Source organism: Micromesistius poutassou (genome assembly GCF_964030765.1).
Source record: "Micromesistius poutassou genome assembly, chromosome: 20".
Taxonomy (NCBI): domain Eukaryota; kingdom Metazoa; phylum Chordata; class Actinopteri; order Gadiformes; family Gadidae; genus Micromesistius; species Micromesistius poutassou.
Genome location: NC_140290.1, coordinates 6,642,959 through 6,668,485, shown reverse-complemented (window position 1 = coordinate 6,668,485; position 25,527 = coordinate 6,642,959). Strand labels below are relative to the sequence as shown.

The window sequence follows — 25,527 nt, the reverse complement described above, 5'->3', positions numbered from 1 at the left end:
GTCAACAATGAGGCATTTTATTTCAAGTGCTTCCGAGGTACCTAAAGACACTTCACGTACGTTTAAAACAAAACACGATGCATATATTTGTGTTTGATGGTGTATCTTGTATCTAGATTGATTGTTTTGTAAATCTCTAGAGGGCTCTCTTGTAAATGAGATTCTATTCTCAATTCCTGTTTCAATACATGGGATGCCATTTGGTGGCCATTGTCATTCAAAGCATTAGAGAGAGGGTAGAGAAGAGGGCAAGTGTTCAAAACTACACAAGCAAATAAAACACCCCTTCCCTCTCCGTGTTTCTATAACAATCATGAGATGCCCTGACTGATCAGAAACGAGCCGTCTAAAATCTCAATTGCTGATACAGAGGCAGGCACGGCCAGTTTAAAATATACTCTACAATGCATTGACACACTAAAATAGCTGAAGATTTCTAGTGTAACAATAATTTCATTAGCATTTTACAATTTTACAACAGAAGGCCATGCCATTTCTAACTAATTACACTCAAAGGTGATGTAGGTTGATTTTCAGAACTTTAAGTACATACAAATTTAACATGGGGGGCCACAGTGGGAATTGATCCCCTAAACTTGGCAGTGTTAATGCTCGGTCCACCAATTTAGTTATACAGGTCCACAATGCTTCATAATCAGCTGATATTTGATACATGAAGTAGCTGCTCATCACTAGAAAATGTAGGTCCAAGGTGAGGCTAAAAAGACAATACAAATACATTATGCCATTCAATTAAGTATTCAATTACCTTAAGTAAGTTAGCAGGACTATGACTACCGCAAAGGGAAGACCCTTCCCCCCCCTGCCCCCCCGCCCCCCCTACTGTACCTGTTGGAACTGGATGTGCAGCTTCTGGCTCTGCTCCGTCATCTCCAGGAACTCCCTCATGATGTCCTCCTTCTCGTCCCTGGCCTGCTGCAGGTTGGAGGTGAGCTGGGTGATGATGCCGTCCCTCTGCTTCAGAGCCGCCTCAAAGTCCTGCAGCTGCACAGCGAGAACGCAAGCGTTTGAGGACCACCGTTTTTTTTTTGCATAAAATGCAGATGCGTTATTGCGAAGGCTTCGCTTTCCATAAACATTTTTCAAAACAATTACAAGATAACAAGGTATATCCCAGACACTACAAAACAAGCACAAGAATGCACAAGAAGAAACATGTATTACTTAGGATTGGCTATTTACTAGTTTTAGTTATTTAGCAGGCATCCATAGGTAAACAAATATTTAGACACTGTACATATCACCAATAAGCAGCTACGGGAAAGAGCGCTTGCTCAGAGACAACTACAGACAAGACCACCAACATTGGGGATTAGGGCTTTGACTCCGAACTTCATTATTCGAATATAATTCGAATATTAATAATTTATATAATATTCGAACGAATATTAGACATTATTTTTTTGTAAACGGGACGTAGACCGACTCATTTCACGGATTCCTGTGAGACCAGGTTGCCTTAATTACATCTATTGCATATTTAAGGTGAAAACTAAATGTCAAGTGAAAGAGGCTCGATCGCTTATTAAGTTCACTCGTTGCTTATAATGGTTTATTCGTTTCCCAGTATCATTTCCTTAATTTAGAAGACAGTTTTGTTCATTTTTGAATTGTAAAATAAATAAAATAATTTTTTGAAGTTGGAGTTATTGGAAGCGAGTCGAGCTGACCTTGCCTGCTGTACCCACGGCCCAAAATAAAGAACAGTCGAGACAATATCCTTAATTCAAACCGTTTTATTTGGCCTCAATTTGCTAATGGAATTTCTAAAGGTTACTGTACAGTGGCGGAGACTGCAGGAGCTGAAACATCACTACGGTAGAGCTAAGAAGGTTCTACGAGCGCTTCAGACCAACCTTACCAACGAACGACGTAGGCTACAAAAGAGATTCGTAGCGAAGAGCGTTTCGGGAAACACTCAAATTGTTAAGGTGGAACTTAATGAGGTTACGAATACTGGCGCTTTTGCGCATGGTAAGGCTATGTGCACGGTGCGCCAACTTTTTGATGAAAAGATCATTCGAACCCTTCGCCGGCAATTTAGCCTACTATTGAGTTCACTCACCGTGTGCCTAATGCTTTACAACATTTCCACCCTCTCCATCAATCAACATATTTTTAGGCTTCAGTAAACTATGCTATTACTTTTATAAATAAATAAACAGTTAAAGTTAGGCGCGGCGTGATACGGAACTCTCCAAACTGATTGGACATCATAGCAGTTATGTATATGCCCATTATACAGCAGTTAGGAACCATTCAGATCGCTTGATTTAAACCACCCGTTTTATAATAATAAATATTCGAATATATTAGAATATTAATATTAATAAACAAATGAACTTCGAATATGATTTTTGGGCAAAAGTCAAAGCCCTATTGGGGATTGAATCCAGCACCTTTGAGTTGAGGGTCAAACAGCCCTTACCACTTCTGTTTGCTTCCCAGCCTTCCCTCACTTCGGATAAAGGCGTCTGCTTAATGAAGCAATGTAAACGTCCAAACCAGACAGGTGAGGTACCTGGTGTATCCCCTCGCTGCCGAAGCAGGCCCTGATCTCCTCCAGCTCCCGGCTCAGCTCCTCCACCGCCTGGGTCTTGGCGGCCAGCTCGTCCTCCATGTCGTCCATCTTGGCCTCCTTGGTCATCAGATGCAGCGTGTCAACCTCCTCCTGGAATCAGTTGATGAATTCATATTTACATATCTCATCCCCTTTAATTGACTTTATTTATACAGGTTACAAATGATAATTGTGGTGACACACCTCTTTTCCAGGAGGGAACTAAGGGTATATATATAGAACGGGTTAAGGATCGAGGGTTATTTGCGTGGAGCAAGCTTAACAAAAAATCAGTATTGACAAGAGTATCCATTGTGATTAATTCAAAACACAGCTGATTATCACAGTGATGTGCTGGAGAGCGTCAGCCAACAGCTGGAGATGTGTTAGTGTCTGAGCCGCAGCATAGTGTGATAAGGATTAGCCGGTTGGCACGACGCTGTGGGCATTAGTCGGGTTAGGCAAAAGCATTTCCGATCAAATCTTGAAGGGTCGGCTGAGGGCGTCCCTCCCACGCTTTGTCCTGCGACAATTATTCGACTCACAAATGCGTCATCACATTTCCTCTCCGCGTGCCACTTCACTTTCCAGTGTGCGTTAAACTATGAATAATCACGCCTCACCTGATCCCACGTCGCCAATAAAAACAGTGTAACATCTCGGTCATTTCTGGCTTTGTTCGTCGTTCTTCCTCAGCATCAGTCTGGCTTGAAACTAGCCAATGGGGGGGGGGGGGGGTGGTACTCGTAGCGTTACACAAGCACACACTCACTCCCTGACTGAAGCCCTCCGTCCACCCCGTCCCCATCTCTCTTCAGCTCCCGTCACCCTCTCAGGCTCCGCTGTCCTGCCTGTCTCACCATCAAATTGACTCCTTCTGAAATGTCACGATGTACCGTGGGTACATCTTAAGCTTGTCTCTGGGCACAAATCGCCCTGAGAGACGTAGTCGTGTAAAAAAATATAACGACCTGGGGCTGCCTCTTGGTTTTCTTTCCCCCGTATCGAGTGTGGAACTTTCTTTCAGACTTTCTGTTCTCATGAGCGTGCAGGCAAAGGCAAATGCGCAAATTGCGAAAAACAGTACAACAAAAACATTGGTTAGTCGGATTACAGCAAACGACGTAGAGGAGAAAGAGTGGGCAAGCGGCAGGAAGATTAGCGTAATAACAAGAGGTTTGGCGTTTTGATTTATTTTGCAAGAAATGCCCCCCTGCGAAGCAGACAGGGATTGTCTTTTCTCTACTGTACCCAGATAAATTCCTCAGAAGACGTTGTGAGGTTCACAGTCATCACATGGCAGCCATTGACCTGTTAATTCACAACACGGTCGGTCAGAGGACGAGAAGATTCTGCAGGAAAAAAGTCCACTTTGGTGTAGTTTTGCATTGTATGTGCCTAGCAACTTGATTTATTATGTCGAATTAACAGAGAGAGAGAGCTCTCCGGGAATTTGTCTACAATCAAAGTGGAACATAACTATCCAGTAATTAACGTAGCTATGCTACGTGCTGACCCAATAAACATTTAAATTTTTCTTCTGAATCAGCTTTCCTTGTATTTTTTGCCTCACAAGAGAGGGGAAATAAAATATGGAAACAAATTATGAATCCAAAACATCACACAAGATCCTCTTTATATTCTGATTTGTTTCCCATTGTCTTCACGGCAGTGTTGGGTCTCACCTCGGAGGAGTAGTCGTCGGCGGTGGTGGAGACCTCGCTTTCTGGCTGCAGAAAGGAAAGAAGGAGACAGGAAACAGCAGATGTCAAAAATCATGACTGCACCACAATAGCAACATTTGACAGTATAATGTGTACAGCATCGAGAAAAACAGGCTTGATTCCAAGTCTTAGAAAGCAGCAAAACAGAAATAAATCTTTTCCAAAGATCCAGTTTGTGAGGTACGCCACAGAAAGATAAATGAAATGCGAACAACATAAGATTTATGCTAAGTATTCCTGCAAACATACAGTATATTGTTTGTGTTCAAAATTGACATTCAAGATCCCTGGGAATTTGGTCTGGAATCTGGAATCTGGACAACGTTACATGGCGTTATGCCCTAGTTACACATAAAAGTAGACAAGGCACAACATTAATTTGTTGTTTTTTTGTATCTAGAATCTAGACACACACACACACACACACACACACACACACACACACACACACACACACACACACACACACACACACACACACACACACACACACACACACACACACACACGCGAGAAGACAGAGCATAGCTACTTTGCTTTCAAACACATCTATGGCTCTCGCAGGCAGTAGTGAAAGGACATAAGATGGAACTTTAAGGCCAGATGGTTGCTACGGTAACATCCCCCCCCCTTCCCTCTGCTCCCTGTCTGCTCCTGCAGGATTATCAGCAACCAAGAGCCTCAATGGAAAATCAACAGCAATTAGTGTAGAGCTCAAAAACAGTCAGACGAGACCATGAACCATTGAGACAGGGCATGAATCAAACACAAAGGTGCTTGGTTATATAGCGAATTCACCACACTGACTTCCTCAAACAACATGTCTGGTTCACAATCACTAGTCCTACTACTCATATTGGGGTGGGGGTGGGGGGGAAATACTTGTACTTGGGGGGGAAATACTTGTTTTTTGCAAAAAAACGTTGTATGACATACACGTTATAACCAGAATCTTATATGGGCTAACCATTTTCACTCTAGACTGCCCGCTGCAGATGGTCACAAAAGTACAGCACGGATGAATACCGGCTCATAAAAAAAAGACAAAAAAAAAAAGGCCACTGCATTGTCTATCAGATATCGACGGAAACGGTTCAAAAACACCAGAGAATCAATGAAAACACCAACCCTAAATAGTACCCATGATATTTGTTACCTGCCAGGTCGGGATCATTTATTGAATCCTGCAAACCTAGCAGCTCACCTAGTCTTATCTCAAGGGCAGTACACCCACATCAAAGTACACCCACATCGAAGTACACACACAAGAACAGGGGGCCTTCGTGATTCAACCTGTCTGGTCCGTTGCAGTGACTCCGCCGAGGGTCACATCACACACACAACGTGGCAACGCAAGCCGTTTAGCGGCAATTGTCTGTTACCACGGCAACCGGGAGTCTAGTACTAGTTCAACCACCCTCACAAGCTTTCAGAAAAAAATTACAAACGCTGTGGGGTGGGGTGACACACACACACACACACACACACACACACACACACACACACACACACACACACACACACACACACACACACACACACACACACACAGGTGTGTGTGTGTGAGTGAGTGCTGCTCGCTAGGGGTTTAACGATACGCGCATTCGTACCGAAATTTTTCGGTACGGGTCTAACAGTTCAATACACGTTTCATTTCGGTATGTACCGAAAAAAATATTTTTATTGATTATCACACGCTCTGTGACTGTCTTGTCTTGATGTTTTGTGTTGAGGACCACAATGGAAATAAGTCCTGGACTTTATAAAATAAATTAATAAATCAAATTTAAAAATTTAAAAAAAACCTGCTGTACTGAAATACATACCGAACCGTGACTTAAAAACCGAGGTACGTACCAAATCGTGACTTTTGTGTATCGTTACACCCCTACTGCTCGGGCATTAAGCGCACAGTGAACCAGATTTTACCAGTGCTCGACTAAATGGGTTTTGATACGTCTTTCTTTACGCAGTTTGTTCATGACTGATTCTCTTTACAAAAAAGACAGAAACAAATGTCATGTTCCTCCAGCAAAAGACAACTGCACAAAGATTTGTTTTTCCTCAGTTAGCCTTGAGAATTATGCAACTTTGGAAACATTCTATAGACATTCCGTTCCTCCATCAACTACAGACAATCTTTGGAGATTAAAGTTTTCAAAACGCAGACAAACGCAAGATCATAATTTAAAGTCTACTGTCCTGGTAGCTTCAATTTTGAGTGTCCTTCATGAACCCCAAAAACATAAAATAACAACATTGTGGTGCAGAAATTAAAACGCAGACGAAAGAGTTTCCTCTAATTAATGCACTGGATTTGAATTGATTGCCATGACAGCAGGTTAGGTTTCCAAGTCCATCTGATGTCAATTTTAGTTTCAGTAGCATGGCTCGTTACACCACCATCCTGGTTGTCATGGCAGTTAACGAGGTGGCCTTAACAAACCACCCACTCTATCAATAGGAAGAGTGGATCAAAAGTGGGTCTGACAGACATGGAACTGGATGACATTGCCTGCACCAGTTATGTTTGCATCATTAAATGTTTGCAAGTCAAAATAAATAATTTATCTTCATCCTGCCAAGAGTTTTTTGGACGATTCATAAATTCAGCACAATGCCGCAAGGCATTTTCTTCAGTTGTAGTGAGGATTAGGATATTGGCCGCGTAATCCTGTAGTCCTATGCATTTTGTAACATGTGACCGGAACGGTTTCTCATCGGGATTAATTAATTCAATAATTAGCACTCTAAATGTGAATAAATAATAATAATAATAAAATAAGTCCTCTGCACTTTTCCACAACATCCAAATGTGAAAATCAACAATCAAGAACAATCAACTCATTATGATATTTGGTATTGCTGTCTGACAATGTGTCGAGGCCCAAACGTTTCCTTCTGTCCCTCTTATACCACAGCCGGTCATCTGGCCTACATGTGAGGTCAGTCGCTCCGAGTGCCCTCTGGACCGTTGCCAGACATGAGCAGGTGTTACTTAAACCAGGGGAGGAAGTAAGGGGATGAGGCCCGTCTGTCAGCCAGGTGTCCTAGTTACAGCCACTCTCCTACCTCTATGGTGTAGGTCTGGTCGTGCTTGACCGTCTCGCCGCTCCGCAGGGTCCTAGAGAACGTCAGCTCCGTGGTGTTGGGAACATCAGGATCCCCCCTGACTCCACCCCCTGCGGGTAGCTCCTCCCCCGGCACCGGCTGTTCTTCATGCTCCGCCCCCCCTTCCTCCTCCTCCTCTTCCACCTCCCCTGGGATCCCCTGACGGTCATCCCTCCCCAGGTGCACCTCCTCCCCGGCCGGCTCCTCTCCCTTGTCCGGCCTCCTCTTCCTCTTCTTCTTCTGTTTCTTCTGGGAGTCGGCGTGGGCCTTGCGCTGGCGGTACTCCGCCAACTGGGGCGGAAAAGAGAGAGGAGAGGAGTTAAACACCACAAGGGTAGACACTACTTCATACAGTGGTTGAACACAAGCTTAAGTCTTCCTCCATGCAAGCTGTACAAAGTGCAAAAATAAAAATGTAGAAAAACCAAGCTAAATTTTCCAAAAGGTAGGAGGCTAAAAAATGTAATCCATAGTGAAAAAAAAAGATATGTATTTCCTTGATGGCAAACCTCGAGAAAAAAAATTAATTAATTTAAAAAAAATACATAAATGGAATATAACAAAGACCAGGGTAAATGCCCCAAAAAGATATTGGGCTAGAGTTTTTTTATTGTGATGCATCACATTACCGCCATTTGATCCACAGCCTAGAATCCTACTCTCATATCCAATTCTAAAATAGACAGGAGACAGCTACAACCAAACAAAAAAGCTAACGGTACCCACAGTGCTGCTGCACAGCTTGGTGATATTCAACCTCCACATTCTGTGCTCCATGAGGTGTGTCCGCTGGCTCTGTGAACGAGCGAGTGAGGGAGTCCTCCCTCCTTGAGTTTATATATGACCGGCCACGTACGCTTGTTGCCGTGCCAGGTGTTAATCCCGTAAACAGCTCGGCAACTAATAGATTACGGCAGAGTGACCTCACTTTGGGGTACGGGCGCAAGTTAACTCGATGTCACCGGATAGGGGTTTCCGACATGGAAGCAAGTGATATTTAAAAAGAAAAATAGTTTAAGAAAACAGTTTGAAAAGGTCTCCTGAAAGGTCTCCTTCTTCTCTATACGTAAGAACAGACTTGACAGATTTGAACCCATTATCAAAACAACTAAATGGTCCTCATTTATATAGCGCTTTTATCCAAAGCGCTAATGTGTTTAAAGTAGATAATTTGTTAGTATTGTGATAGTGTTGACTGACATTCACCCATTCATGCACACATTCACACACTGACGGCGGAGTCAACCACACAGGGTGACAGCCAGCGCGTCACAAGCAATTAGGGTGAGGCTTCTTGCTCAGGGACACCACGACCTTCAGCTAGGAGGAGCCGGAGATCGAACCAGCAACCTTGCAGTTACCAGCCAACCCGCTCTACCGCCTGAGCTAATGCCACCCCACTGCTACATCTCCCTGAATGTGGGGCAATGCGTACGACTTTGATATTAAGGGCAGACGTATATTGGGTTAACAGAATTTCTCACTTTCCTTTTACGTAACTTATTATACATCATTATAAGGCAGTACTTCTGACTCCACTGCGTCATAGGAGATTGAGATAATTATCAATGAGTATATCCTAGCTTAACTTGCACTTAAATATAAAAACTTCAAAGCACATCGCTTAAGTAAGACGGGTCAAAGGGGTTAAGATGTGGGGGATTTCAGGGTACTTAAATCCTCCATAGAATCTCCCCATTGGTTCAGTCTTGTCACTTTCACAGATCTTTCTCCAAGGTATGGGGAAGGATGGAGGACCAACACATTCCAACTACATCATCTTTTGTTTTTTGTTCAACAAATACCAGTTCCAATTTCACTCATTAACAAAAAGTCTACAAACGCACACAAACAACACAACTATGTTGTTTCCCTTCCATGTACGCAGTGTCACCCTCTAACCTTAAAACACCAACCCTAGCCCTAGCCCAAACCCTAACCCTCTGTGTTTAAATCTTCAGTGTTCCATTGATTTAAAATGTTCTTCAGATTAACCGTTAACATCGGCAAAACATAGAGAGCGGCTACACCCTCAGTTTAAGGGAACACCGTGTGCAGAGCGGGCCCCGGGGCCTCAGAGCAGAGGAGAGCACAGAGTCTAATAGCGCATTTCCACCGCAGGGTGCGGGTCAGTTCAGTCTTCAAAGGTGCGGCATGGGTCGCATTTCCACCGCCAAAAGTGGACGTGACCCGGACTGAGCCGTATTGAGCCATACTCGTCTCACAGTACTCCTCCGTTGAGGTACTGAGACGCCTGAAAGAGTCCCGGCAAGTTTGAGCGACACACGCTGTCCGTTGATTGGTCGACAGAATCACTTCCGTGCGACAGGGGGATAATAACAAACAAACACAGTACCCACGAGATATTTCTGGACAACGGCGAACGTTGTTTATTGAAAATGTTGCGCAAAAGTTTGCCGTCCTTCTTGGACATCCTACTTTGTTGCTTGCTCTTTGTTCATTGTGCGCGTCTTCTTTTTACTTGGATCTATTAACAGTCTACCCTGTGTCGGGTGCGGGTCGCTGCTATGAGATCACAATGCTTACATAGCTGCCATGGCTATCGGCGTCCGGCTTAAACCCCGCCCCACCATACTGGCGGCGGTGGAAACGCGCGCCGTAACTGAGCTGGGCTATACCGCACCCTCACTACTAGGCAGAGGCGTGCTGGGTCCGAAGCGTACCCGCTGGTGGAAATGCGCCATAATGGTGTGAAACCACAGGTAGACCACCACAAGTGGGCCCATTTCTCACAGGTGCCATGTCTTCCCACATTCACACCACAAGACGGAAAAGAGTCTCACATGCCAAATTAGGAAACTCTTTTAGAAAAGTAGTGTGTAAAGAAAGGTTTGTTCAGAGCCACAGGACATATGTTCAGTACCCCTCTGTTGGGTTTGATTCCCGTCAAGGTCATAGTCGGGCCCTATATGAGGTTCACACCGTTTCTCTTGATGTTTCTCTACACAGCTAATTGTGCAAATAGTTTTACCCCACTGGGGGATATTTGAACATACCAGACAAGACAGTCACAACAAAACAGTAACAATACAGCACAAGATAATATAATGTGAAGCCAAAAGATGAGCAAATCGCAGAGCGAAACAAATGCTAATACAATAATTTGTGCAAATTCTGCCAACTAATCGCAGTGCAAACAAAAAGTATGGGCATACAATGTGGATCATTTGAATTTTGGAGAATTAAGGGGTAACAGCAAGCTTCCAACGTTGTCCTTTTATCTGCACCTTGAACAGGATCCGAACACTTATTGTAGATCCAAAAGAGAACTGTTGCTACGGGTCGACACATTCGTTTTGTGTGTCATTTGTTATATCCTATTAATGTACGATTATTATGACTAGATATTTCTGTTCATAAAGCCTGAGGATTTGAGATATTCCAGATCATTGATCATTGAGTCAAGACACACCTATTATGTGGGGAGCCCTACACAAACATCTGCTGCGTTGCTTTCCCGGTAAGACCATCGTTCCCCACCCGGGAGGTTCTGAGCCGGGTCTTGCCACCTGCATGACAGTGATTTCATGCCACAGATGCCAGCCATGTGTTGAGGAGTGAGAGGGTGGTGTTGGTGGTGGTGCTGGAGCCGGTGGAGGCTGGGAGACACCGCAGGTTGAGCACCATCTGGGAGGAGAGGCGTAAGGAAGGCGGGACACCATCTGCTGTTCGAGGTTGTGTTTGCAAACATTGTTTTAATGGTCTCAAAAAGTGCTGTTTTTTGTTTTAAGTCCACAGTCTTCCGATACGTGTCACCAAGCGAGATTCACCACGTGGACGTGACACGTGTGTGAGGCCGCTGCAAGTGTATGCACTGTAATGACTAAATAGTAAATATATTCAATATAATCACTCATAAATATGTCATAACTAATACAACAATATGGTACAATAGTAATATAATTATTATGATATCTTTATGATACAATATGGCTTTGTTATGCTTGTGATAAGGGAGGTAGGAGTGATAAAGTGATCACACTTCAAATATTTCAGGTTGTCAACCGAGACCAGCAAATTCTTACGAAAAAAGGTTTCCCCTGATATATTTTACAAGTCACTGCGAGCTATGGAGCTTGGTTGTTCGTTGTTAAAGATTTCGAGGGCTCAAATGGAAACGTGCACAATGCATCAGTCATGGCGCCAGTGAGAGACCTACATTAGCTAACACAGTGCTTGGCAGATCTCTCATGCTACTGTAATCCGTTTTTCCTTTGTGTGTCTCAGTTATCTCACACAGACTACTCATCGCTAGATATGGTAAGACAAGGCTCTGTCCTACTATGGGTTATCCTGGCTAGTAGGCAGACAATAATTATTTTAAAGCCATCTTATCTTTACAGTAGCATGCATTGAGTTGCTGCCAGAGCTACTGAGGCTACTCCAGTAGTTGGCATTGATTAGTCATTCAGATGACTATTTTATCCAAAGCAGCTCTGCAAAGCAATCCAAAGCATCATTGATGAGCAGGTAGGGGTTCAGGGTAGGGGTGTAAATCTGAGCCTTCATGACGATTCAATACAATATCGATTTCTTAAGCCAACGATTTGATTATTTTCGATACTTCAGAATTCCCCACGATCTATACAATTCGATTCGATACTCAATATTTTTTACATTATATCTATTAATATAATATCTATAAAATAAATCAACAAAAAAATTATAATTTGCCTTTTATTGCGAATACAGAAACAGTATTCTATACACACTTTAGTGCTTACTGTGCAGGTATAGTATGGCAATTAGCCTATTCACTGTAAAAAACAAAAAGCTTTTTTTTTTAAATAAACGATACTCTTGCGGACGAATCGATGCATCAAATCGTCGGCTGTATAATCGATTAATCGATACAAATCGATAATAATAATATTTACACCCCTAGTTCAGGGGCATGTTGCTCAAGGATGCAAACAGGACAGGTTATTATGCATTAATTACTATCTCCATTATCTACTTTAAACATATCTACCTGACTCAGGAATTGAAAAGAGGCTATTTGTATGAAAAAGGAATTTGTTATACAAGTGGCATTAAATTCAGTTAATCAATATAATGCGCAGGCCATTGCCGCTACCACTCTGTCCAACAAACAGATTTAACTTTAATGGACTTGCAATCACGATTAACAGTCTCCAAAAGGATTAGCCAGGTCCAGATGTAACACTAGATAAACTCCTGCCTTGCTGTTCCAAATGTGTCTGCCCCCATCCCACATTGACACTGACCTTTAAAACCAGTGAACCGTGCACATTCATTTCCTCAGACTCTGGATTCAATACTTGACCCAAAGCTCTTTTAAAGGGGGTCATTGTGAATCCATTGTGTTATTGTATAGGGGCACAGCCGGGGAGAGATAATGAAAGTAGTGTGTAAAGAAAGGTTTGTTCAGAGCCACAGGACATATGTTCAGTACCCCTCTGTTGGGTTTGATTCCCGTCAAGGTCATGGTCAGGCCCTATATGAGGTTCACACCGTTTCTCTTGATGTTTCTCTACACAGCTAATTGTGCAAATTGTTTTACCCCACTGGGGGATATTTGAACATACCAGACAAGACAGTCACAACAAAACGGTAACAATACAGCACAAGATAATATAATGTGAAGCCAAAAGATGAGCAAATCTAATCCAAATGACAAATGCTAATGCAATCATTTGTGCAAATTCTGCCAACTAATCGCAGTGCAAACAAAAGCGTCTTTAAATGTAAAGTCCTATCTGTTGAACCTCTGTATCTTCTCCCTGTAGACAGAGGCTCTGACTCCCTCTGCAGCGGGTGTCAGTGTCACTACAGTCCAGTACTGCGTAGCCTTCCGAACCGCCTGCCGGCTTGTAACAGTCAGAGAGCTGTTCTCGGTTCAACCTAATAACATTACTGGTCACCATGACAAGCCGACCTAGACTATTCCCACTGAAGAGATTCAGGTTCCCAAACCATTCACAACACAAAACGACAGCACCAACTCTGCAGCACCAAATAGAAGTTTGGTAGGACAGAGTCCTAATTTTGCTGCAAACATTCAATTCATATTTCTTAATAAATAAAAGCGTTGTTGGACATTAGAAATGGCATCCGCATCAGCCTGAAAGCTCAAGCCATTATCAAACACAGTAACCAAATATTTGTAGTTATCCACCATAGGTAATATGGAGCGACACTTAATGTGGAGCGGCAGATAGGTGTGCCGCTCCTTTCTGTTTGAATTCCCTTCTCCCTGTAGTCTACATCCACCACTCTGGATAAGGAATTAGCATTTAGCAGACACTTTCATCCAAAGCGACTTACAGTGTATCTAGATACATGTCACTAAGGAGCTGGTATGCTCATGGACTGTCTAGTGCTTGCATTTATATAGCGCTTTTCTAACCAGTGGCCTCTCAAAGCACTTTACAATATTGCCTAACATTCACACTGTCATGCACACATTCTCACACCGACGGCGGTGTCAACCAAGCAAGGGGACGGCCAGCTCCACTGGAGCAGTCAGGGTGAGGTGTCTTGCTCAGGGACAGCTAGACACTCAGCTAGGAGGAGCTGGGGATCAAACTAGCAACCTCTACCTAGCACTCTACCGCCTGAGCCACATGCCGCCCCTATGGTAACACGATAGTCTGTCATAGCACAACAAAGGTTCTGCAATAGACTACAACTAAGCCCATGTGTGGCAGGCCTTTTCCAGCAGAAGTTATGCTGACATCCTGACTGATCAATGGGACGTTAGATACTTTACTCCACAGGAAGGCCTCTCTGCGGCACAGATGCCAAGGTCATGCAAGTCGACACTACCCACAGGAAATTGAGAATCTTACAATCTGGGTACACAGAACTTTCTCAGTACTGTCAGAATTTGTCTCTTGATTGTCTGTTGGTTTGGTTAAAAGTTTACTGAAATTGACTTTTTAAATCATTTCAGTGCTTGGTTATAAATTGTATTGAAAAAATGTAAAGAGATGGATAAGGGATTTAAGCATTATGGACGATAAGTTATGGCTTGACGCTGTCTTAAAACAAATGTGACTAGTGTAGGATACGAGTCACAATGATTATAACTATTCATAGGTCAACCATTGCATCTTATAACATCTTATAACAACGTATTGTCAATGGCTATTATTCAAGGGTGTGGCAGACATGATTAAACAAAGAAATGTATAACAGTTATTGGTGAATGAATGGCAGAAGTTCTACAGTGACAATCACAGTAGGATAACCAACTGTCTTCTATCAGATTTATTTAAGACCAGGCTTATTCTGAATTACTAATTTGCATAATAATGTACAAATGAGACTCATTTAGAGTCAGATTCTTGTGTAATAGCGTTGCACTGCTCATCATATTAAATTATAGCATTTGTTGACTTGACTATGTCATAGTTGACAATTAGCATAGGCCATTTTACATAGGCCCTTTAGCGTCCCTGCATGGTATAGATATAACAAGCATAGTGTGGTTAGAAGTATACATTTCCCCGCTTAGTGTTATCTGTGTCAGTACGGCCAGTGAGGACACGTCCCGTAAATCCAGTCACACAGGATCCCTCTTCCTCCAAGGCTGACGTTTACACGCCATTGATTAACAAGGGTGTAATAACACATTCTTGGCCTGAATGAGTACACACAACGTTGTCCTCAAGACGTTACAACAATAACAGCAGCACCTCGACAATCAAGCAGTGACAGCAAAAACCCATCTGTTTAAACAAACCTACAACTACTACTACTATTACTACTGAGCAGACCCTCAGCTGTCAGAGCAGGGCGCATGTTTAGTGCGGCTGACAGCAGGCGCTGGAGGAGGGAGCGACGCGGGCTGAGGACAGCTGACACACCAAACTGGTAGTCGTTCAAATAACGATAACGTTCATAAAGTTGTTGCACGAAAGACACATTTTAAATCAACTTTGCCCGGATGAAGGAACTTATATCCATACCTTTGCCTTGCCGGCCTCTAGCTTCTTTTGCCTCTCCTCGTCTTCCATTTCTGTTGTCCCGGTGGCTGAAACAAGACGGGGAATTGCTTCATAAGAAGACACAACAATACTACTAAATGCTTGTTACAAGACCCTCTGTCCCGAAAGCCTGTTCCATGGAGTGAAACCTCCTAGGGTGTGCGAGGGAGTCCCAATACTAGCGGCTAGCTCCGCGGTGTCAGCGCAACCCGGCCGCCATGTTTTCCACGTAAACATGAGACTGGCTGTGATGACGTCGCGTAGGTGCCCTATAGGCCACGCCCCCCTCAGCATGTCATTAAACATTTCTGGTGCAGAAAACAGGTTAGAATTTATATATTCAATATTATGTTGGTGATTGTAGAATTTGTAACAGGTTATTAAAATATGAAATTGAAAGATACGGTGTTTGTGTTCCGTCACTCAAGTGTTGTGGCTTCAGTAAACTATTTAACTACTTTTTAAGAATTATTATTATCAACTGGGATACTGTACATATATATATATATTGTTTGATGATTGAATTTCCAGCTAAAATTTCTGAGCTTTAATATCTATATATCTGGTCTTATCATTCGTTTTGAGGGCATTCACACTATGCAAGAGTAGCCTAATATTTTGTTTATGAATGAGTAGAATAGCAAAATACACCCTTCTGACAATTAAGGTGTCACACAGCTAAGATCGGTGATTCTCATATTCGGTTTAAACTTTCATATAGAGTTTAAACCTTGTTGTGTTAATGTATACATACCAGCAGCTGAAGACGCAGCAGCTGGAGAGGACGGTCTGTTTCTTCTCGAGATGGGGGCCGAGCAGCTGATGGTCTGACTGATCTTGAATTCTACCCATCTTCTTTTAGACATCCTCCTCGCCTCGATCCCCGACCCGACCAGTGAGCACTTTGCTGTGCGCGCAATCCACTAATGGTGAGGTGGCGAGGCCCCACCGGACACGTTGCCAACGCGATTTCAATCGCATAGGAACCTACCAACTGCGCCCCAATAGATTGAGCGCTCCGCCATTCGAAAGTTTAGCCGCATGAAATATTCATGTTCCACAGGGAGTACTATGTCAGGAGCACTGTTGTACCCGAGTCTCTCAAATAGCAGCTCTAAGTAGAACACCCCCCCCCCAATGATAATGTCTAAACAATAACGTGTGTGTGTGTGTGTGTGTGTGTGTGTGTGTGTGTGTGTGTGTGTGTGTGTGTGTGTGTGTGTGTGTGTGTGTGTGTGTGTGTGTGTACTGTATGTGCGTGCGCGCGTGTGTGCGTGCGTGTGTGCACCTGCAACAATAGTGCTGCTTAATATTTTGACAGGCTGGGCCTACAATACATGATCTGTTGTTGTTTTACTATTGAGTAATTTAGGAACTTGCATCTTGCACTTACATCATCATCAAGAGCAGCTCGGTGTGTGACATCTTGCTCATGGTTTATAAGTGGTTTGAAATGTATTCATCCTTAATGACCACTAGCTCTTCTATTCCTCTCATGTTGAGTTCAATGGGTTGTGATGGTGTGTTGTCAATATTATCAGTTGTTTTAGGAAAAAGGGGCCTATACTCAACCAATTCATATATCTGTGTTATGTTCTCTATTGCCATGCTACCTAACGTTTTCTAAATGGCAACATAAGTATATTTGTTCAACTTGATTTGTATTGTATCGTTGGATTTGTCACTAGGATTTGTCTAAACAAGAAAATGAGATGCTAGTTTTATAACTATACTACCTTATGTTATCTTACATAACTAGATTTGAAAAGAATAATGTTTTCTACTGGTAGATCCTTTCTACCAGTTATAATTCCATGTTCTATGTTTCTATGGTGTATGGATCTATGGTTGGAGTACTTTGATTCGTGTCTCCATAAACATTGAGCCAGCTGAAGAGTCCTTGAGGCCTACTTGGAGCCTATGAGTGTTCCAGTGTTGTTTTACACCAGCCCTCCTCTTCTCTGGTCTGTTACATCACACACCACAAGCACAGCAAAACCATCTCAAAACCTACACAATATATAAACATACAGAATATCATATCATACCAATATACCAAAATATACCAAAACAAATGACATTGGTGTAACACGTGCAGGCTATAGAATCACATTGTCAATCAAGTTCCAATTCTGACAATAAGGATTCTTGTTTGGGGTGTTTGTTGTTTTGTTGAGCTGTTGTGAATCTCAAATACATATGCTGTGAATAATAATGATACTTATAAATAATAATGGTATATTATACATTTCTTATTCTGTATTGGAGATTGGTTTGACCAAGCGGCTCGGGGCAATCGAACCTTGAAGTAGTGGTGCGAATATCCGTTTCAATATGGAGGATATCACTAAGTGACATTAAATATTCATGCATGTGGCCCGGTGCATCAAGAGGAGAGGGGATGTGCTCCGTCCACCACATGCCAGATTGGACACTACAGCAAGAGAGTCATCTGGCAAACGATCTGCTCCACATGAATTAACTAGGGGGAAGGGCGATTGTGTGTCAGACATTTATTTTTATGAGTTTTCTTTATTCTACATTTTTGGTTTTAGGGTTAGGGATTCATTTTAGGCTTTTGATTTAGGGTGAGGTTTGGTTTAGGTTCTTATATGCATTATACACACAAAGAAAATATGAAGCCACAGACTACTGACATTTTTTTTCTCTGACTTGAATTCCAGTACAACATGTTGATTAAACCCTTTTGTCTCCCCAAATCACATTCCACACAGGAAAACCAAGTGCAGAACAGAAAAGCCCAACCAGAACAAACAACCTAGTCTTTGTGGTAGGATGTGTGTTTATTTGAACAGAAACATAGGTAGATAAACAAACACTTGTCATACAATGAAATGTTTATCACTTGGGACAAGTTGAATCCATAGAGGCACTGCTTGGACTCCCTAAAACATGTATGGCGTAAACATTGTATAGGCTTTAGAAGGCAGCATACCTCAGGAGAAGTAAGTGAGACTGAAGACCTTTGCAGACCAACTTGTTTTATGCTAAACACAGTTTTGATTTGGTCACGTAACATTCCATTAGTTAACACAAGTGGGGTTGCCATGGAGACAGGAAATCAGAAACGCGATTGTGGGAATAAATCTTAATAAATCAGGCAGCCTTGATTTTTGGACTAATCACACACAATGATCGCATGGACGTCATCTGCTGAGAAGTGGTAAATCTTGGAGTTCCAAGAAGTGGCGAAAAAATCTATACTGCAAAGTATCATTTTGTTCTTACAACTCACCCAGACAAATTCTCCACAAGTAGTATGCTGATTGCTTTACTCATTCATAAGTAGTTTAACTTGTTTTCTTCCACAGAGAATTTTATATAGACAATGACTCAACGGTGGATGAATCAGAAGAGAGCTTTCATAAGATCAGAAAAAAATTAAGCTGTCATCAGACTCTGGCATCCAGAACCGACTAAGAAAGGTTCCAAATTACATCATTAGATTTCCATGTTGAAACATTCCCATAAGGAATAAGACTAGTCAGTGCCACATCAGTGTAAAACTTCAGTCATGCTTCTAAAAGCATCCCAACCCAGGCCCGACAACGGGGAATAAATCTTCGGAAATGCAACGCATTCGTCAGCATTCTCTGAAAAATCCCCAATGGACTCATAAAACTACATAAAAAAATAAACGGAGATGTCTGTGGTGTCCTCCCTTAACCCCAGCCCCCCTCTCTGAGCCCCTCAGTGCGTCCTGCTGCTGTATCTGATGACGGGGTTGTGTGGCGTGTGGATCATGGTGGTGAAGTTGATGGTGGGGAAGTAGCCGTCCACCAGGTCAAACTCATACTTGCGCATCATGGTGGACAGGATGGTCTTCAGCTGCACGTATGCAAAGTTCTCCCCGATGCAGCGATGGCGACCTGGTACCAATGAACATTGTTAACATTATTAATGTTAATGTTGAGAGCTTGGTGGCCAGCATGTAGGTGATACGCCTAGGATCAACCCAGGGTTAATTCTATTTCCTATGCCAAATGTCATTCCCCATCTCTCGAACTTTAAAACTCAGGGAAACACTTTATAATAATGTTCTGCCATAAGTTATTTACAAGCCTTTAGTTAATGATGAAATAATTATTAACAAAATGTGAATATACATTTGTAGAAGATTAATAAAGTGCTCAGCTGACTTTCCAGTCTTTCCAGTGGACTGTGCCAACTGGTAGGCTGATCTATCCATCATGTATCTGGGTGGATACTCCCACTTGGGAGGTCAATAGAGGGTAGATCTTGACATTGGGTTGTAATGGCTCATCAACATCACAGCATGTTGATAAAATAGGGGTTATTTTATCTACAACTGTATATTCATGTTTTGTTAATGATAAGTTCAACATTAACTAAAGGCTTATAAATGACTCGTAACTGAACTTGAAGTGTCACCAACCTCTGTATTTTATTTACATTCATTATCAAAGGCCATGGGCCATTCAGTCCCCCCCACCCGGCGTTTAGAACCGAGACGGCCTCTCGGCGAACTAAGTCAGACAAGACGTTAAATCCTCACCGGCACCGAAGGGCACGTAGGCGAACTTCTCCCCACTGGCGGCACTCTCGCTGAGGAAGCGGTCAGGGCTGAACTGGTCGCGCTCCGTCCACGTGTCGGGCAGCCGCTGGTTGACGGTGGGGGAGACACACACCTGGTGGCCCGCCGGGATGGTGTAGCCCGCCACGCTCTGGACACGCCACACAACACAGGTCAGTGAAGTCACGGTGTACGTATGGAGTTTAACTTTAGTAACAGAGATCGACGCCATTGAGTTTTAGTAACACGTGTGCATTTAATTTGTTTATTGTACTTTGTTTAAGAATGCTTGACTCTGATTGGCTGGGAGGAGGGCATTAACCCGGCAGGTTGCCTGCTGACTTGTCGGTTGTACTTGCTGCTGACTGAGCACAGCGTCGTCAAATAGTAGATCAATACGCCGCTTATATTTTTTTTCTAGCACAGAAATTTCAAACATGAGGGTTTGTAAAAATAAACCTTGTTCTAAAATGTGTCGGACATCTATCGGAGGGTCAGTCATAGTTACATAGTTTCGCAAGCGAGATACAATGTAGCAACTACGTTATTAAACTAGTGATCAGATGCAGCCTTGTGTGGTTGTTATAGAAACTAATTAGCTACAGCTGAGCTAACGTTATTCACCGTAGTTTGAGGGAGATGAACTCAAACAGAGTATACATTTAATAAACATGCAATACGAATAAGAAAAAGCATAATTATTAAAGTATTTCAATTGTTTTATTATGTTGGCAAGCAAGAAGTAGAATAAACAGGATAATCACCTCAAGGCAGCGCAATAAACAGTTTGATATGCCCGGCTTGTGGATGGCATATCAAAATGTTTATTGCCCTGCCTTGAGGTGATTATCCCTTACTTGTGTCACACACACATACATGGGTAAATTCAGCTGGAATTGAGTTAAGTGAAAGTTAAGTGAATTCAATTGAATTTAAGTTGGATAAGTGAATTAAATTGAGTTTTATTTTATTTTTTTGAGGCAAATTCAATTCAAGTAAGACAGCTGAATTTAATTGTATTTTAGTTGATTTTTTTTATGCCACTCTTCTGCTGTTTTTTTACTCTTCCTTTCTGGCTCCACCATCAACCGTATGTTTCGTGGTCACATCTCTCACTACAACAGGGGTCTGAGCGGCGGTACCTGTGGGGAGCGAGCCATCCGCATCATGGTCATGATGGGCGGGCGGAGCCTCAGGGTCTCCTTCACACAGCGGTCCAACAGGCCGAGGTCCTTCAGCTGTAGGTTGAAACCCGGGCACGCACACAGCATTAACACATCAATACGCTTTAAACACAATGTTGAACCTGGCCAATAGGGCAGCACATGCCAGCCTGGCCAAAACATAAGCACTGCGTCACTACTCAGAGACCTGTCTTCGTCCCCTTTACCCTGTCAGGGACCTACGCAAAGCATCACCCCTTCTCTGCATTTTCTTTTTGGCAGGCAGACAACAAGTATAACATGTACCCGTACAGCGAAATGAAAACGATGTATTCGCAGTTGGTTGCGACGCACCAGCCGCTTTATAGCAGTAAATCTAAAGGATTTTGCTGCCCCCTTGTGGACACGTGGAAGTATTAATGCTGGCAGCTCTGGGGATCTGTATCACGTCTCTGGGTCCCTACGTGGATCTCTTACAGCAAACATGCTAAAAGAGATCTGTTAATTTAGATTTAGGTGTATTAATACATTTATTTTTTTATTTAATAATATTAAGTATTAGCCTGGAAATCCAGACCCTCATCTAGAAAGCTGTAGGGTCTAGCAATGAGTAATGAAAATGGCCCAACTTGAGGGGCGGCACCAAGCATGCATTTGAAAATATCACTGCACAAAATTGGATAACACTACGACCAATCAGAAGAATACATGGGGTGACGTATCCAGACAAGCGGAGCTAACCAATCGCAGTATTCGATCTGTTAAACAGCAACCTTTTGGCCCGCCTATATCACATACACCGATGTGATTGGTTAATGTTCTGGGCAAGGGGAATCGGGGAGTGAGTATATTGCTCGTTCCCAGAGTGACTCGCTGAGCAAATTCAGATTGTTCGGATTTCCAGGGTAATTAAGTATAGTACACAGGTGCAAAACAAGATAAAAAAAATGAATTGACATGGATCTTTTGACTTTGTTCAGAAAACAAGATCTGGTATTCAAATATGTGTTTTTTCAGTAGCGGACAAAGGCGCTTTAAAATGGATATCGGAGGCTTGTGCAATTCAAAGAAGTCAACAGTAAAACTTGGATCCACATTCCAACTTAATATCAGCCTTGATAAGACTTCATACAAATCAACAGGAAAAAAAAAGGGTCCTTTTCCAAAGTCGAGAGCACTCTCAACTCGGCACCAGTTTAGGGGTGATGGACCGGGGGGTTGGGGGGCTACCTGGTCGAACTCCAGTGGGGGCAGGTCATCTCCGCACACGGCCTTCTGCTCGTCATAACAGCGCTCCTGTAGCTGCTTGTCCCGGGCCAGGAAGAAGGTCATCCAGGCACTGGTGGTGGAGGAGGTGTGCTGGCCCGCCAACAGCAGGCCAATCAGCAAGCCCGATATCTCGTCGTCGCTAAGGGTGTGGCCATCTCTGGAGAATAAAAGAAAATGAAATTCAGCCATGTTTGCATAAAGGGGTGAGGATCTCACCGAACAGGGTCTTACAGCCAAAATACAAATGTGTTACCCTGGCTATTAAATCAATTAAAATGGTACAAAATGTAATCAATATTTAAAAAGGTATTCATGATACTTCTTGACAAACACTTTGACCTTTTCATGATGAAGTATCAGAATTACTGTTACTGTAAAAGCAGCAGCAGTAGTGTTTCTTCCACTAGCTAAAAGGAACACCTGAAACCTTTTTCCTAATTAAGTATTTAATGCATTGCGAGCAACAAAAGAGAAAGAGAGAGAGAGACAGAGAGCGAGAGAGGGGCTGCTCAACCAGGGGGCAGAAACTAAACAAACAACAAAACAAAACAAAAAAAAAACTTGTTTTTAGATCTAATCTGTCTGATTAAGATGAGAAGGCACTTTGATAAGACAGTCTTCACTTGCATTTAAGAAAAACTAAAAGATCCAATATTAATTGGATGCCACCAATATTGAAAGACAAGTGAACAGATGAATCCCTAGCGTGGTCTTACTTGTAGGATGCGTCGATGAGGGTCTGCAGGAAGTCGTCGCCCTTCTCACTGGCGTTCCTGCGTTTCTGGATGGCCTTGAAGAACATGTTCTTGATCTCCCTGTGAGCCCGGTCCCTCCGCCTGCACAACCACAGCATGGGCATCCATCTGATCAGTTTACTTTACTTCCGCTGTGTGCTTTACAGTGGCATTGGTTACTGTTACATACTTTTTAATGTTAATCTGTAAACTTGCCAGCATAGAGTGACATTTGTATTTTTCATTTTTCACGTGAACATTTTACCAAAAGTGATATCCTGTTTTAATATGATGGACATAGGCTGCCATTTTATTCGTATAGCTTTGTCACCTAGAGGTTACTTTGCTAGACTTAAGATATATAACAATATGCCCATGATACTCAACAGTATAGGCAACATCATGATTTAATATTAAGTGCCTTTAAAGGACTTAAGGGCCCCCATATGCAATTTAAGTCACCTCAACATCAACAAAAAATCAAGGCGCCCTTAGTGACCCAGCAAAATCGACCATGCTGAGGCCAACCCTGTTCAGGTTCTACAGCCAGCTGTCCTCTACCTGAAGCTGGGCAGGGGCAGCCAGCTGGGCAGCAGCCAGGCCTCGTGGCTGAAGCCCCCGTCCAGGTCGCAGTACAGCTGGGCCACCTTCTCATCCAACATGCTGCGGATCTCCTTCCCATGGAGACAGCTGCTGGCCGTCAGGATGATCAGCTCAGACAGGGCTACGAACAGGTCTGGGGGAGAGAGAGGTAGGGAGGAGAGAGAGAGGGAGATAGAAAAAGGAAGAGAAGTTTGGTTTAAGATAAGTGTGTGTGTGTGTGTGTGTGTGTGTGTGTGTGTGTGTGTGTGTGTGTGTGTGTGTGTGTGTGTGTGTGTGTGTGTGTGTGTGTGTGTGTGTGTGTGTGTGTGTGTGTGTGTCACCGTACTTGTCTCTCCGCTGTCTCCCCATCTCTTCATGTACTCCAAGGTCTCATCCTCGATGATGGACACGTGTTTTTTGAACTGGGCAATGTTCAGACCCGTCTTCAACATCTTCTTTTGTTCCAGAAAGATCTGCAAGGTTAAAACTAAAGATTTAATTACGAAAATCAATGCTTTATAACCATGATATAACACTACTTGTTTATTCAAAAGCAATACATGAAAGAATGAACGAATACCTAGAGAGAGACAGAGAGATAGAGACAGAGACAGAGAGAGAGAGAGAGACTAAATTGCTTGGTTGAGGTCCAATTGACTCACGGGGTTGGGGACATCGTAGGCCACCCCCTTGCCGAACACCGGGGTGGTGATCTTGGAGTACACGTCCTCCGCACTAAGATCCTCGTTCTTGCTGTTGAACATCAGAGCCGCGGCGTCGCTCCCCAGCAGGAAGGTGAACGTCTTCCCCACCATGGTGAAACTAACCACGGACCCGTACTGGGGACAGACGAGAAACATAATCCAGTGGGTTAATGACAGAGTCGCCTTCAGAATAGGGGACGGGAAAACGAACTGCCATGGCCTCGAACAGGTGCACTTACTTTTTCATATGCGTTTTCAAGGAACTCAATCGGGCTTTTGCCGAACGCCACCGCTTGTCCCAGGAACGGAATACGAGAGGGGATGTAAGGCGGGTATTTCTGAAAACAGTTTTAATAAAAAGATCATTGAGTCGAGCTTCCGAAAAGGACCATTGCACGGTGCACAATATAACACAGAAGGGGTCACCATGAACACGTTATTTCACAAGCTTGAGTGTTTTTCCAAAGCTGTCATTGGGTTGCATGCAGATTTCTTTCTGTGAATCTCCAACTCACCACATTAGGGTCGGAGGTGGACTGTTGCAGCATCGTCTTAGAAAGGTATCCCAGAGCCAGGGTGATCACCGAGACCGCCAGAAACACCGACGTCAAGTTGTCGCTCATCTTCCCCACGGTGTCCCCGAACAACATCTGATACAAAGGAGCAGCCATTGCGATTCCGTCGGACCAGTTTCTCCCCCACACTCCAATGCAACGAAAAAGTGGCTTGTAATGTCTCAGGATAACATCAAAGCCACGTTAACCTGGCCTTCAGACGCAACTTCCAAGTCACCACAGCACAGTTCGTATTGTTTCACTGGGATGTATACCTGTCAATGGAGATCCTGCCCCCGCCTGACTCCGAGAGCCGTTTGATTGGTTGTTGGCGGCGTGTCGGTCAAACAACCGCCGCCTGTCGCGCCCAATGATTGGCCGTTGCGGCATGAACCCATGTCTTGCTATATGATGTCACGGCCCATGGATGTTGGGCCGCTGCTCTGACAAGCTGGGCTACCTGCCCAGCATGGGGTCCGAGGGTCGGAACCAGATATTGAAGAGGAGTTCATGTGGTCGATCGCAGCCTATATGTGCTGGGTTTAATACCTAACCTCGTCATCTGACCTGGCTGACT

At 43.3% G+C, this 25,527-nt stretch overlaps 2 protein-coding genes across 4 annotated transcripts in view; both read right to left on the bottom strand.

The window, feature by feature from the left end:
* akap9 (A kinase (PRKA) anchor protein 9) overlaps positions 1-15,598 on the bottom strand; it is a 73,484-nt gene extending 57,886 nt beyond the window's left edge. For 2 of the 3 annotated variants that reach the window (XM_084485013.1, XM_084485014.1), the window contains exons 1-6: positions 15,372-15,598; positions 7,378-7,707; positions 4,267-4,311; positions 3,833-3,892; positions 2,543-2,692; positions 850-1,005 (exon numbers count right to left, since the gene is read on the bottom strand). In XM_084485013.1, the coding sequence (XP_084341139.1) occupies positions 850-1,005; positions 2,543-2,692; positions 3,833-3,892; positions 4,267-4,311; positions 7,378-7,707; positions 15,372-15,419 (789 nt within the window). In that variant the 5' untranslated portion in view covers positions 15,420-15,598. The remainder of the gene's footprint in view (positions 1-849; positions 1,006-2,542; positions 2,693-3,832; positions 3,893-4,266; positions 4,312-7,377; positions 7,708-15,371) is intronic. The other variant, XM_084485015.1, reaches the window with a different exon arrangement.
* A 2,571-nt stretch (positions 15,599-18,169) lies between these two features.
* cyp51 (cytochrome P450, family 51) lies at positions 18,170-25,209 on the bottom strand. Its single transcript, XM_084485041.1, has 10 exons — positions 24,912-25,209; positions 24,636-24,734; positions 24,355-24,531; positions 24,039-24,165; positions 23,672-23,846; positions 23,093-23,212; positions 22,338-22,533; positions 21,087-21,182; positions 19,927-20,095; positions 18,170-19,279 (listed from the first exon to the last, which is right to left on the bottom strand). The coding sequence occupies exons 1-10, from the start codon at positions 25,065-25,067 to the stop codon at positions 19,101-19,103; spliced, it is 1,494 nt and encodes a 497-aa protein (XP_084341167.1). The 5' UTR covers positions 25,068-25,209; the 3' UTR covers positions 18,170-19,100.
* Positions 25,210-25,527: the final 318 nt, after the last annotated feature.

Bases quoted from the DNA above. Each gene is read 5' to 3' on its own strand.
- cyp51 (XM_084485041.1), bottom strand. From the start codon at position 25,067: ATGGCTGCTCCTTTGTATCAGATGTTGTTCGGGGACACCGTGGGGAAG. The intron at 24,735-24,911 runs GTGAGTTGGAGA...AACTGTTTTCAG, and splicing joins CCACCTCCGACCCTAATGTG to AAATACCCGCCTTACATCCC. The intron at 19,280-19,926 runs GTGAGGATTTAA...CATTGGTACCAG, and splicing joins CTACGTGCCCTTCGGTGCCG to GTCGCCATCGCTGCATCGGG.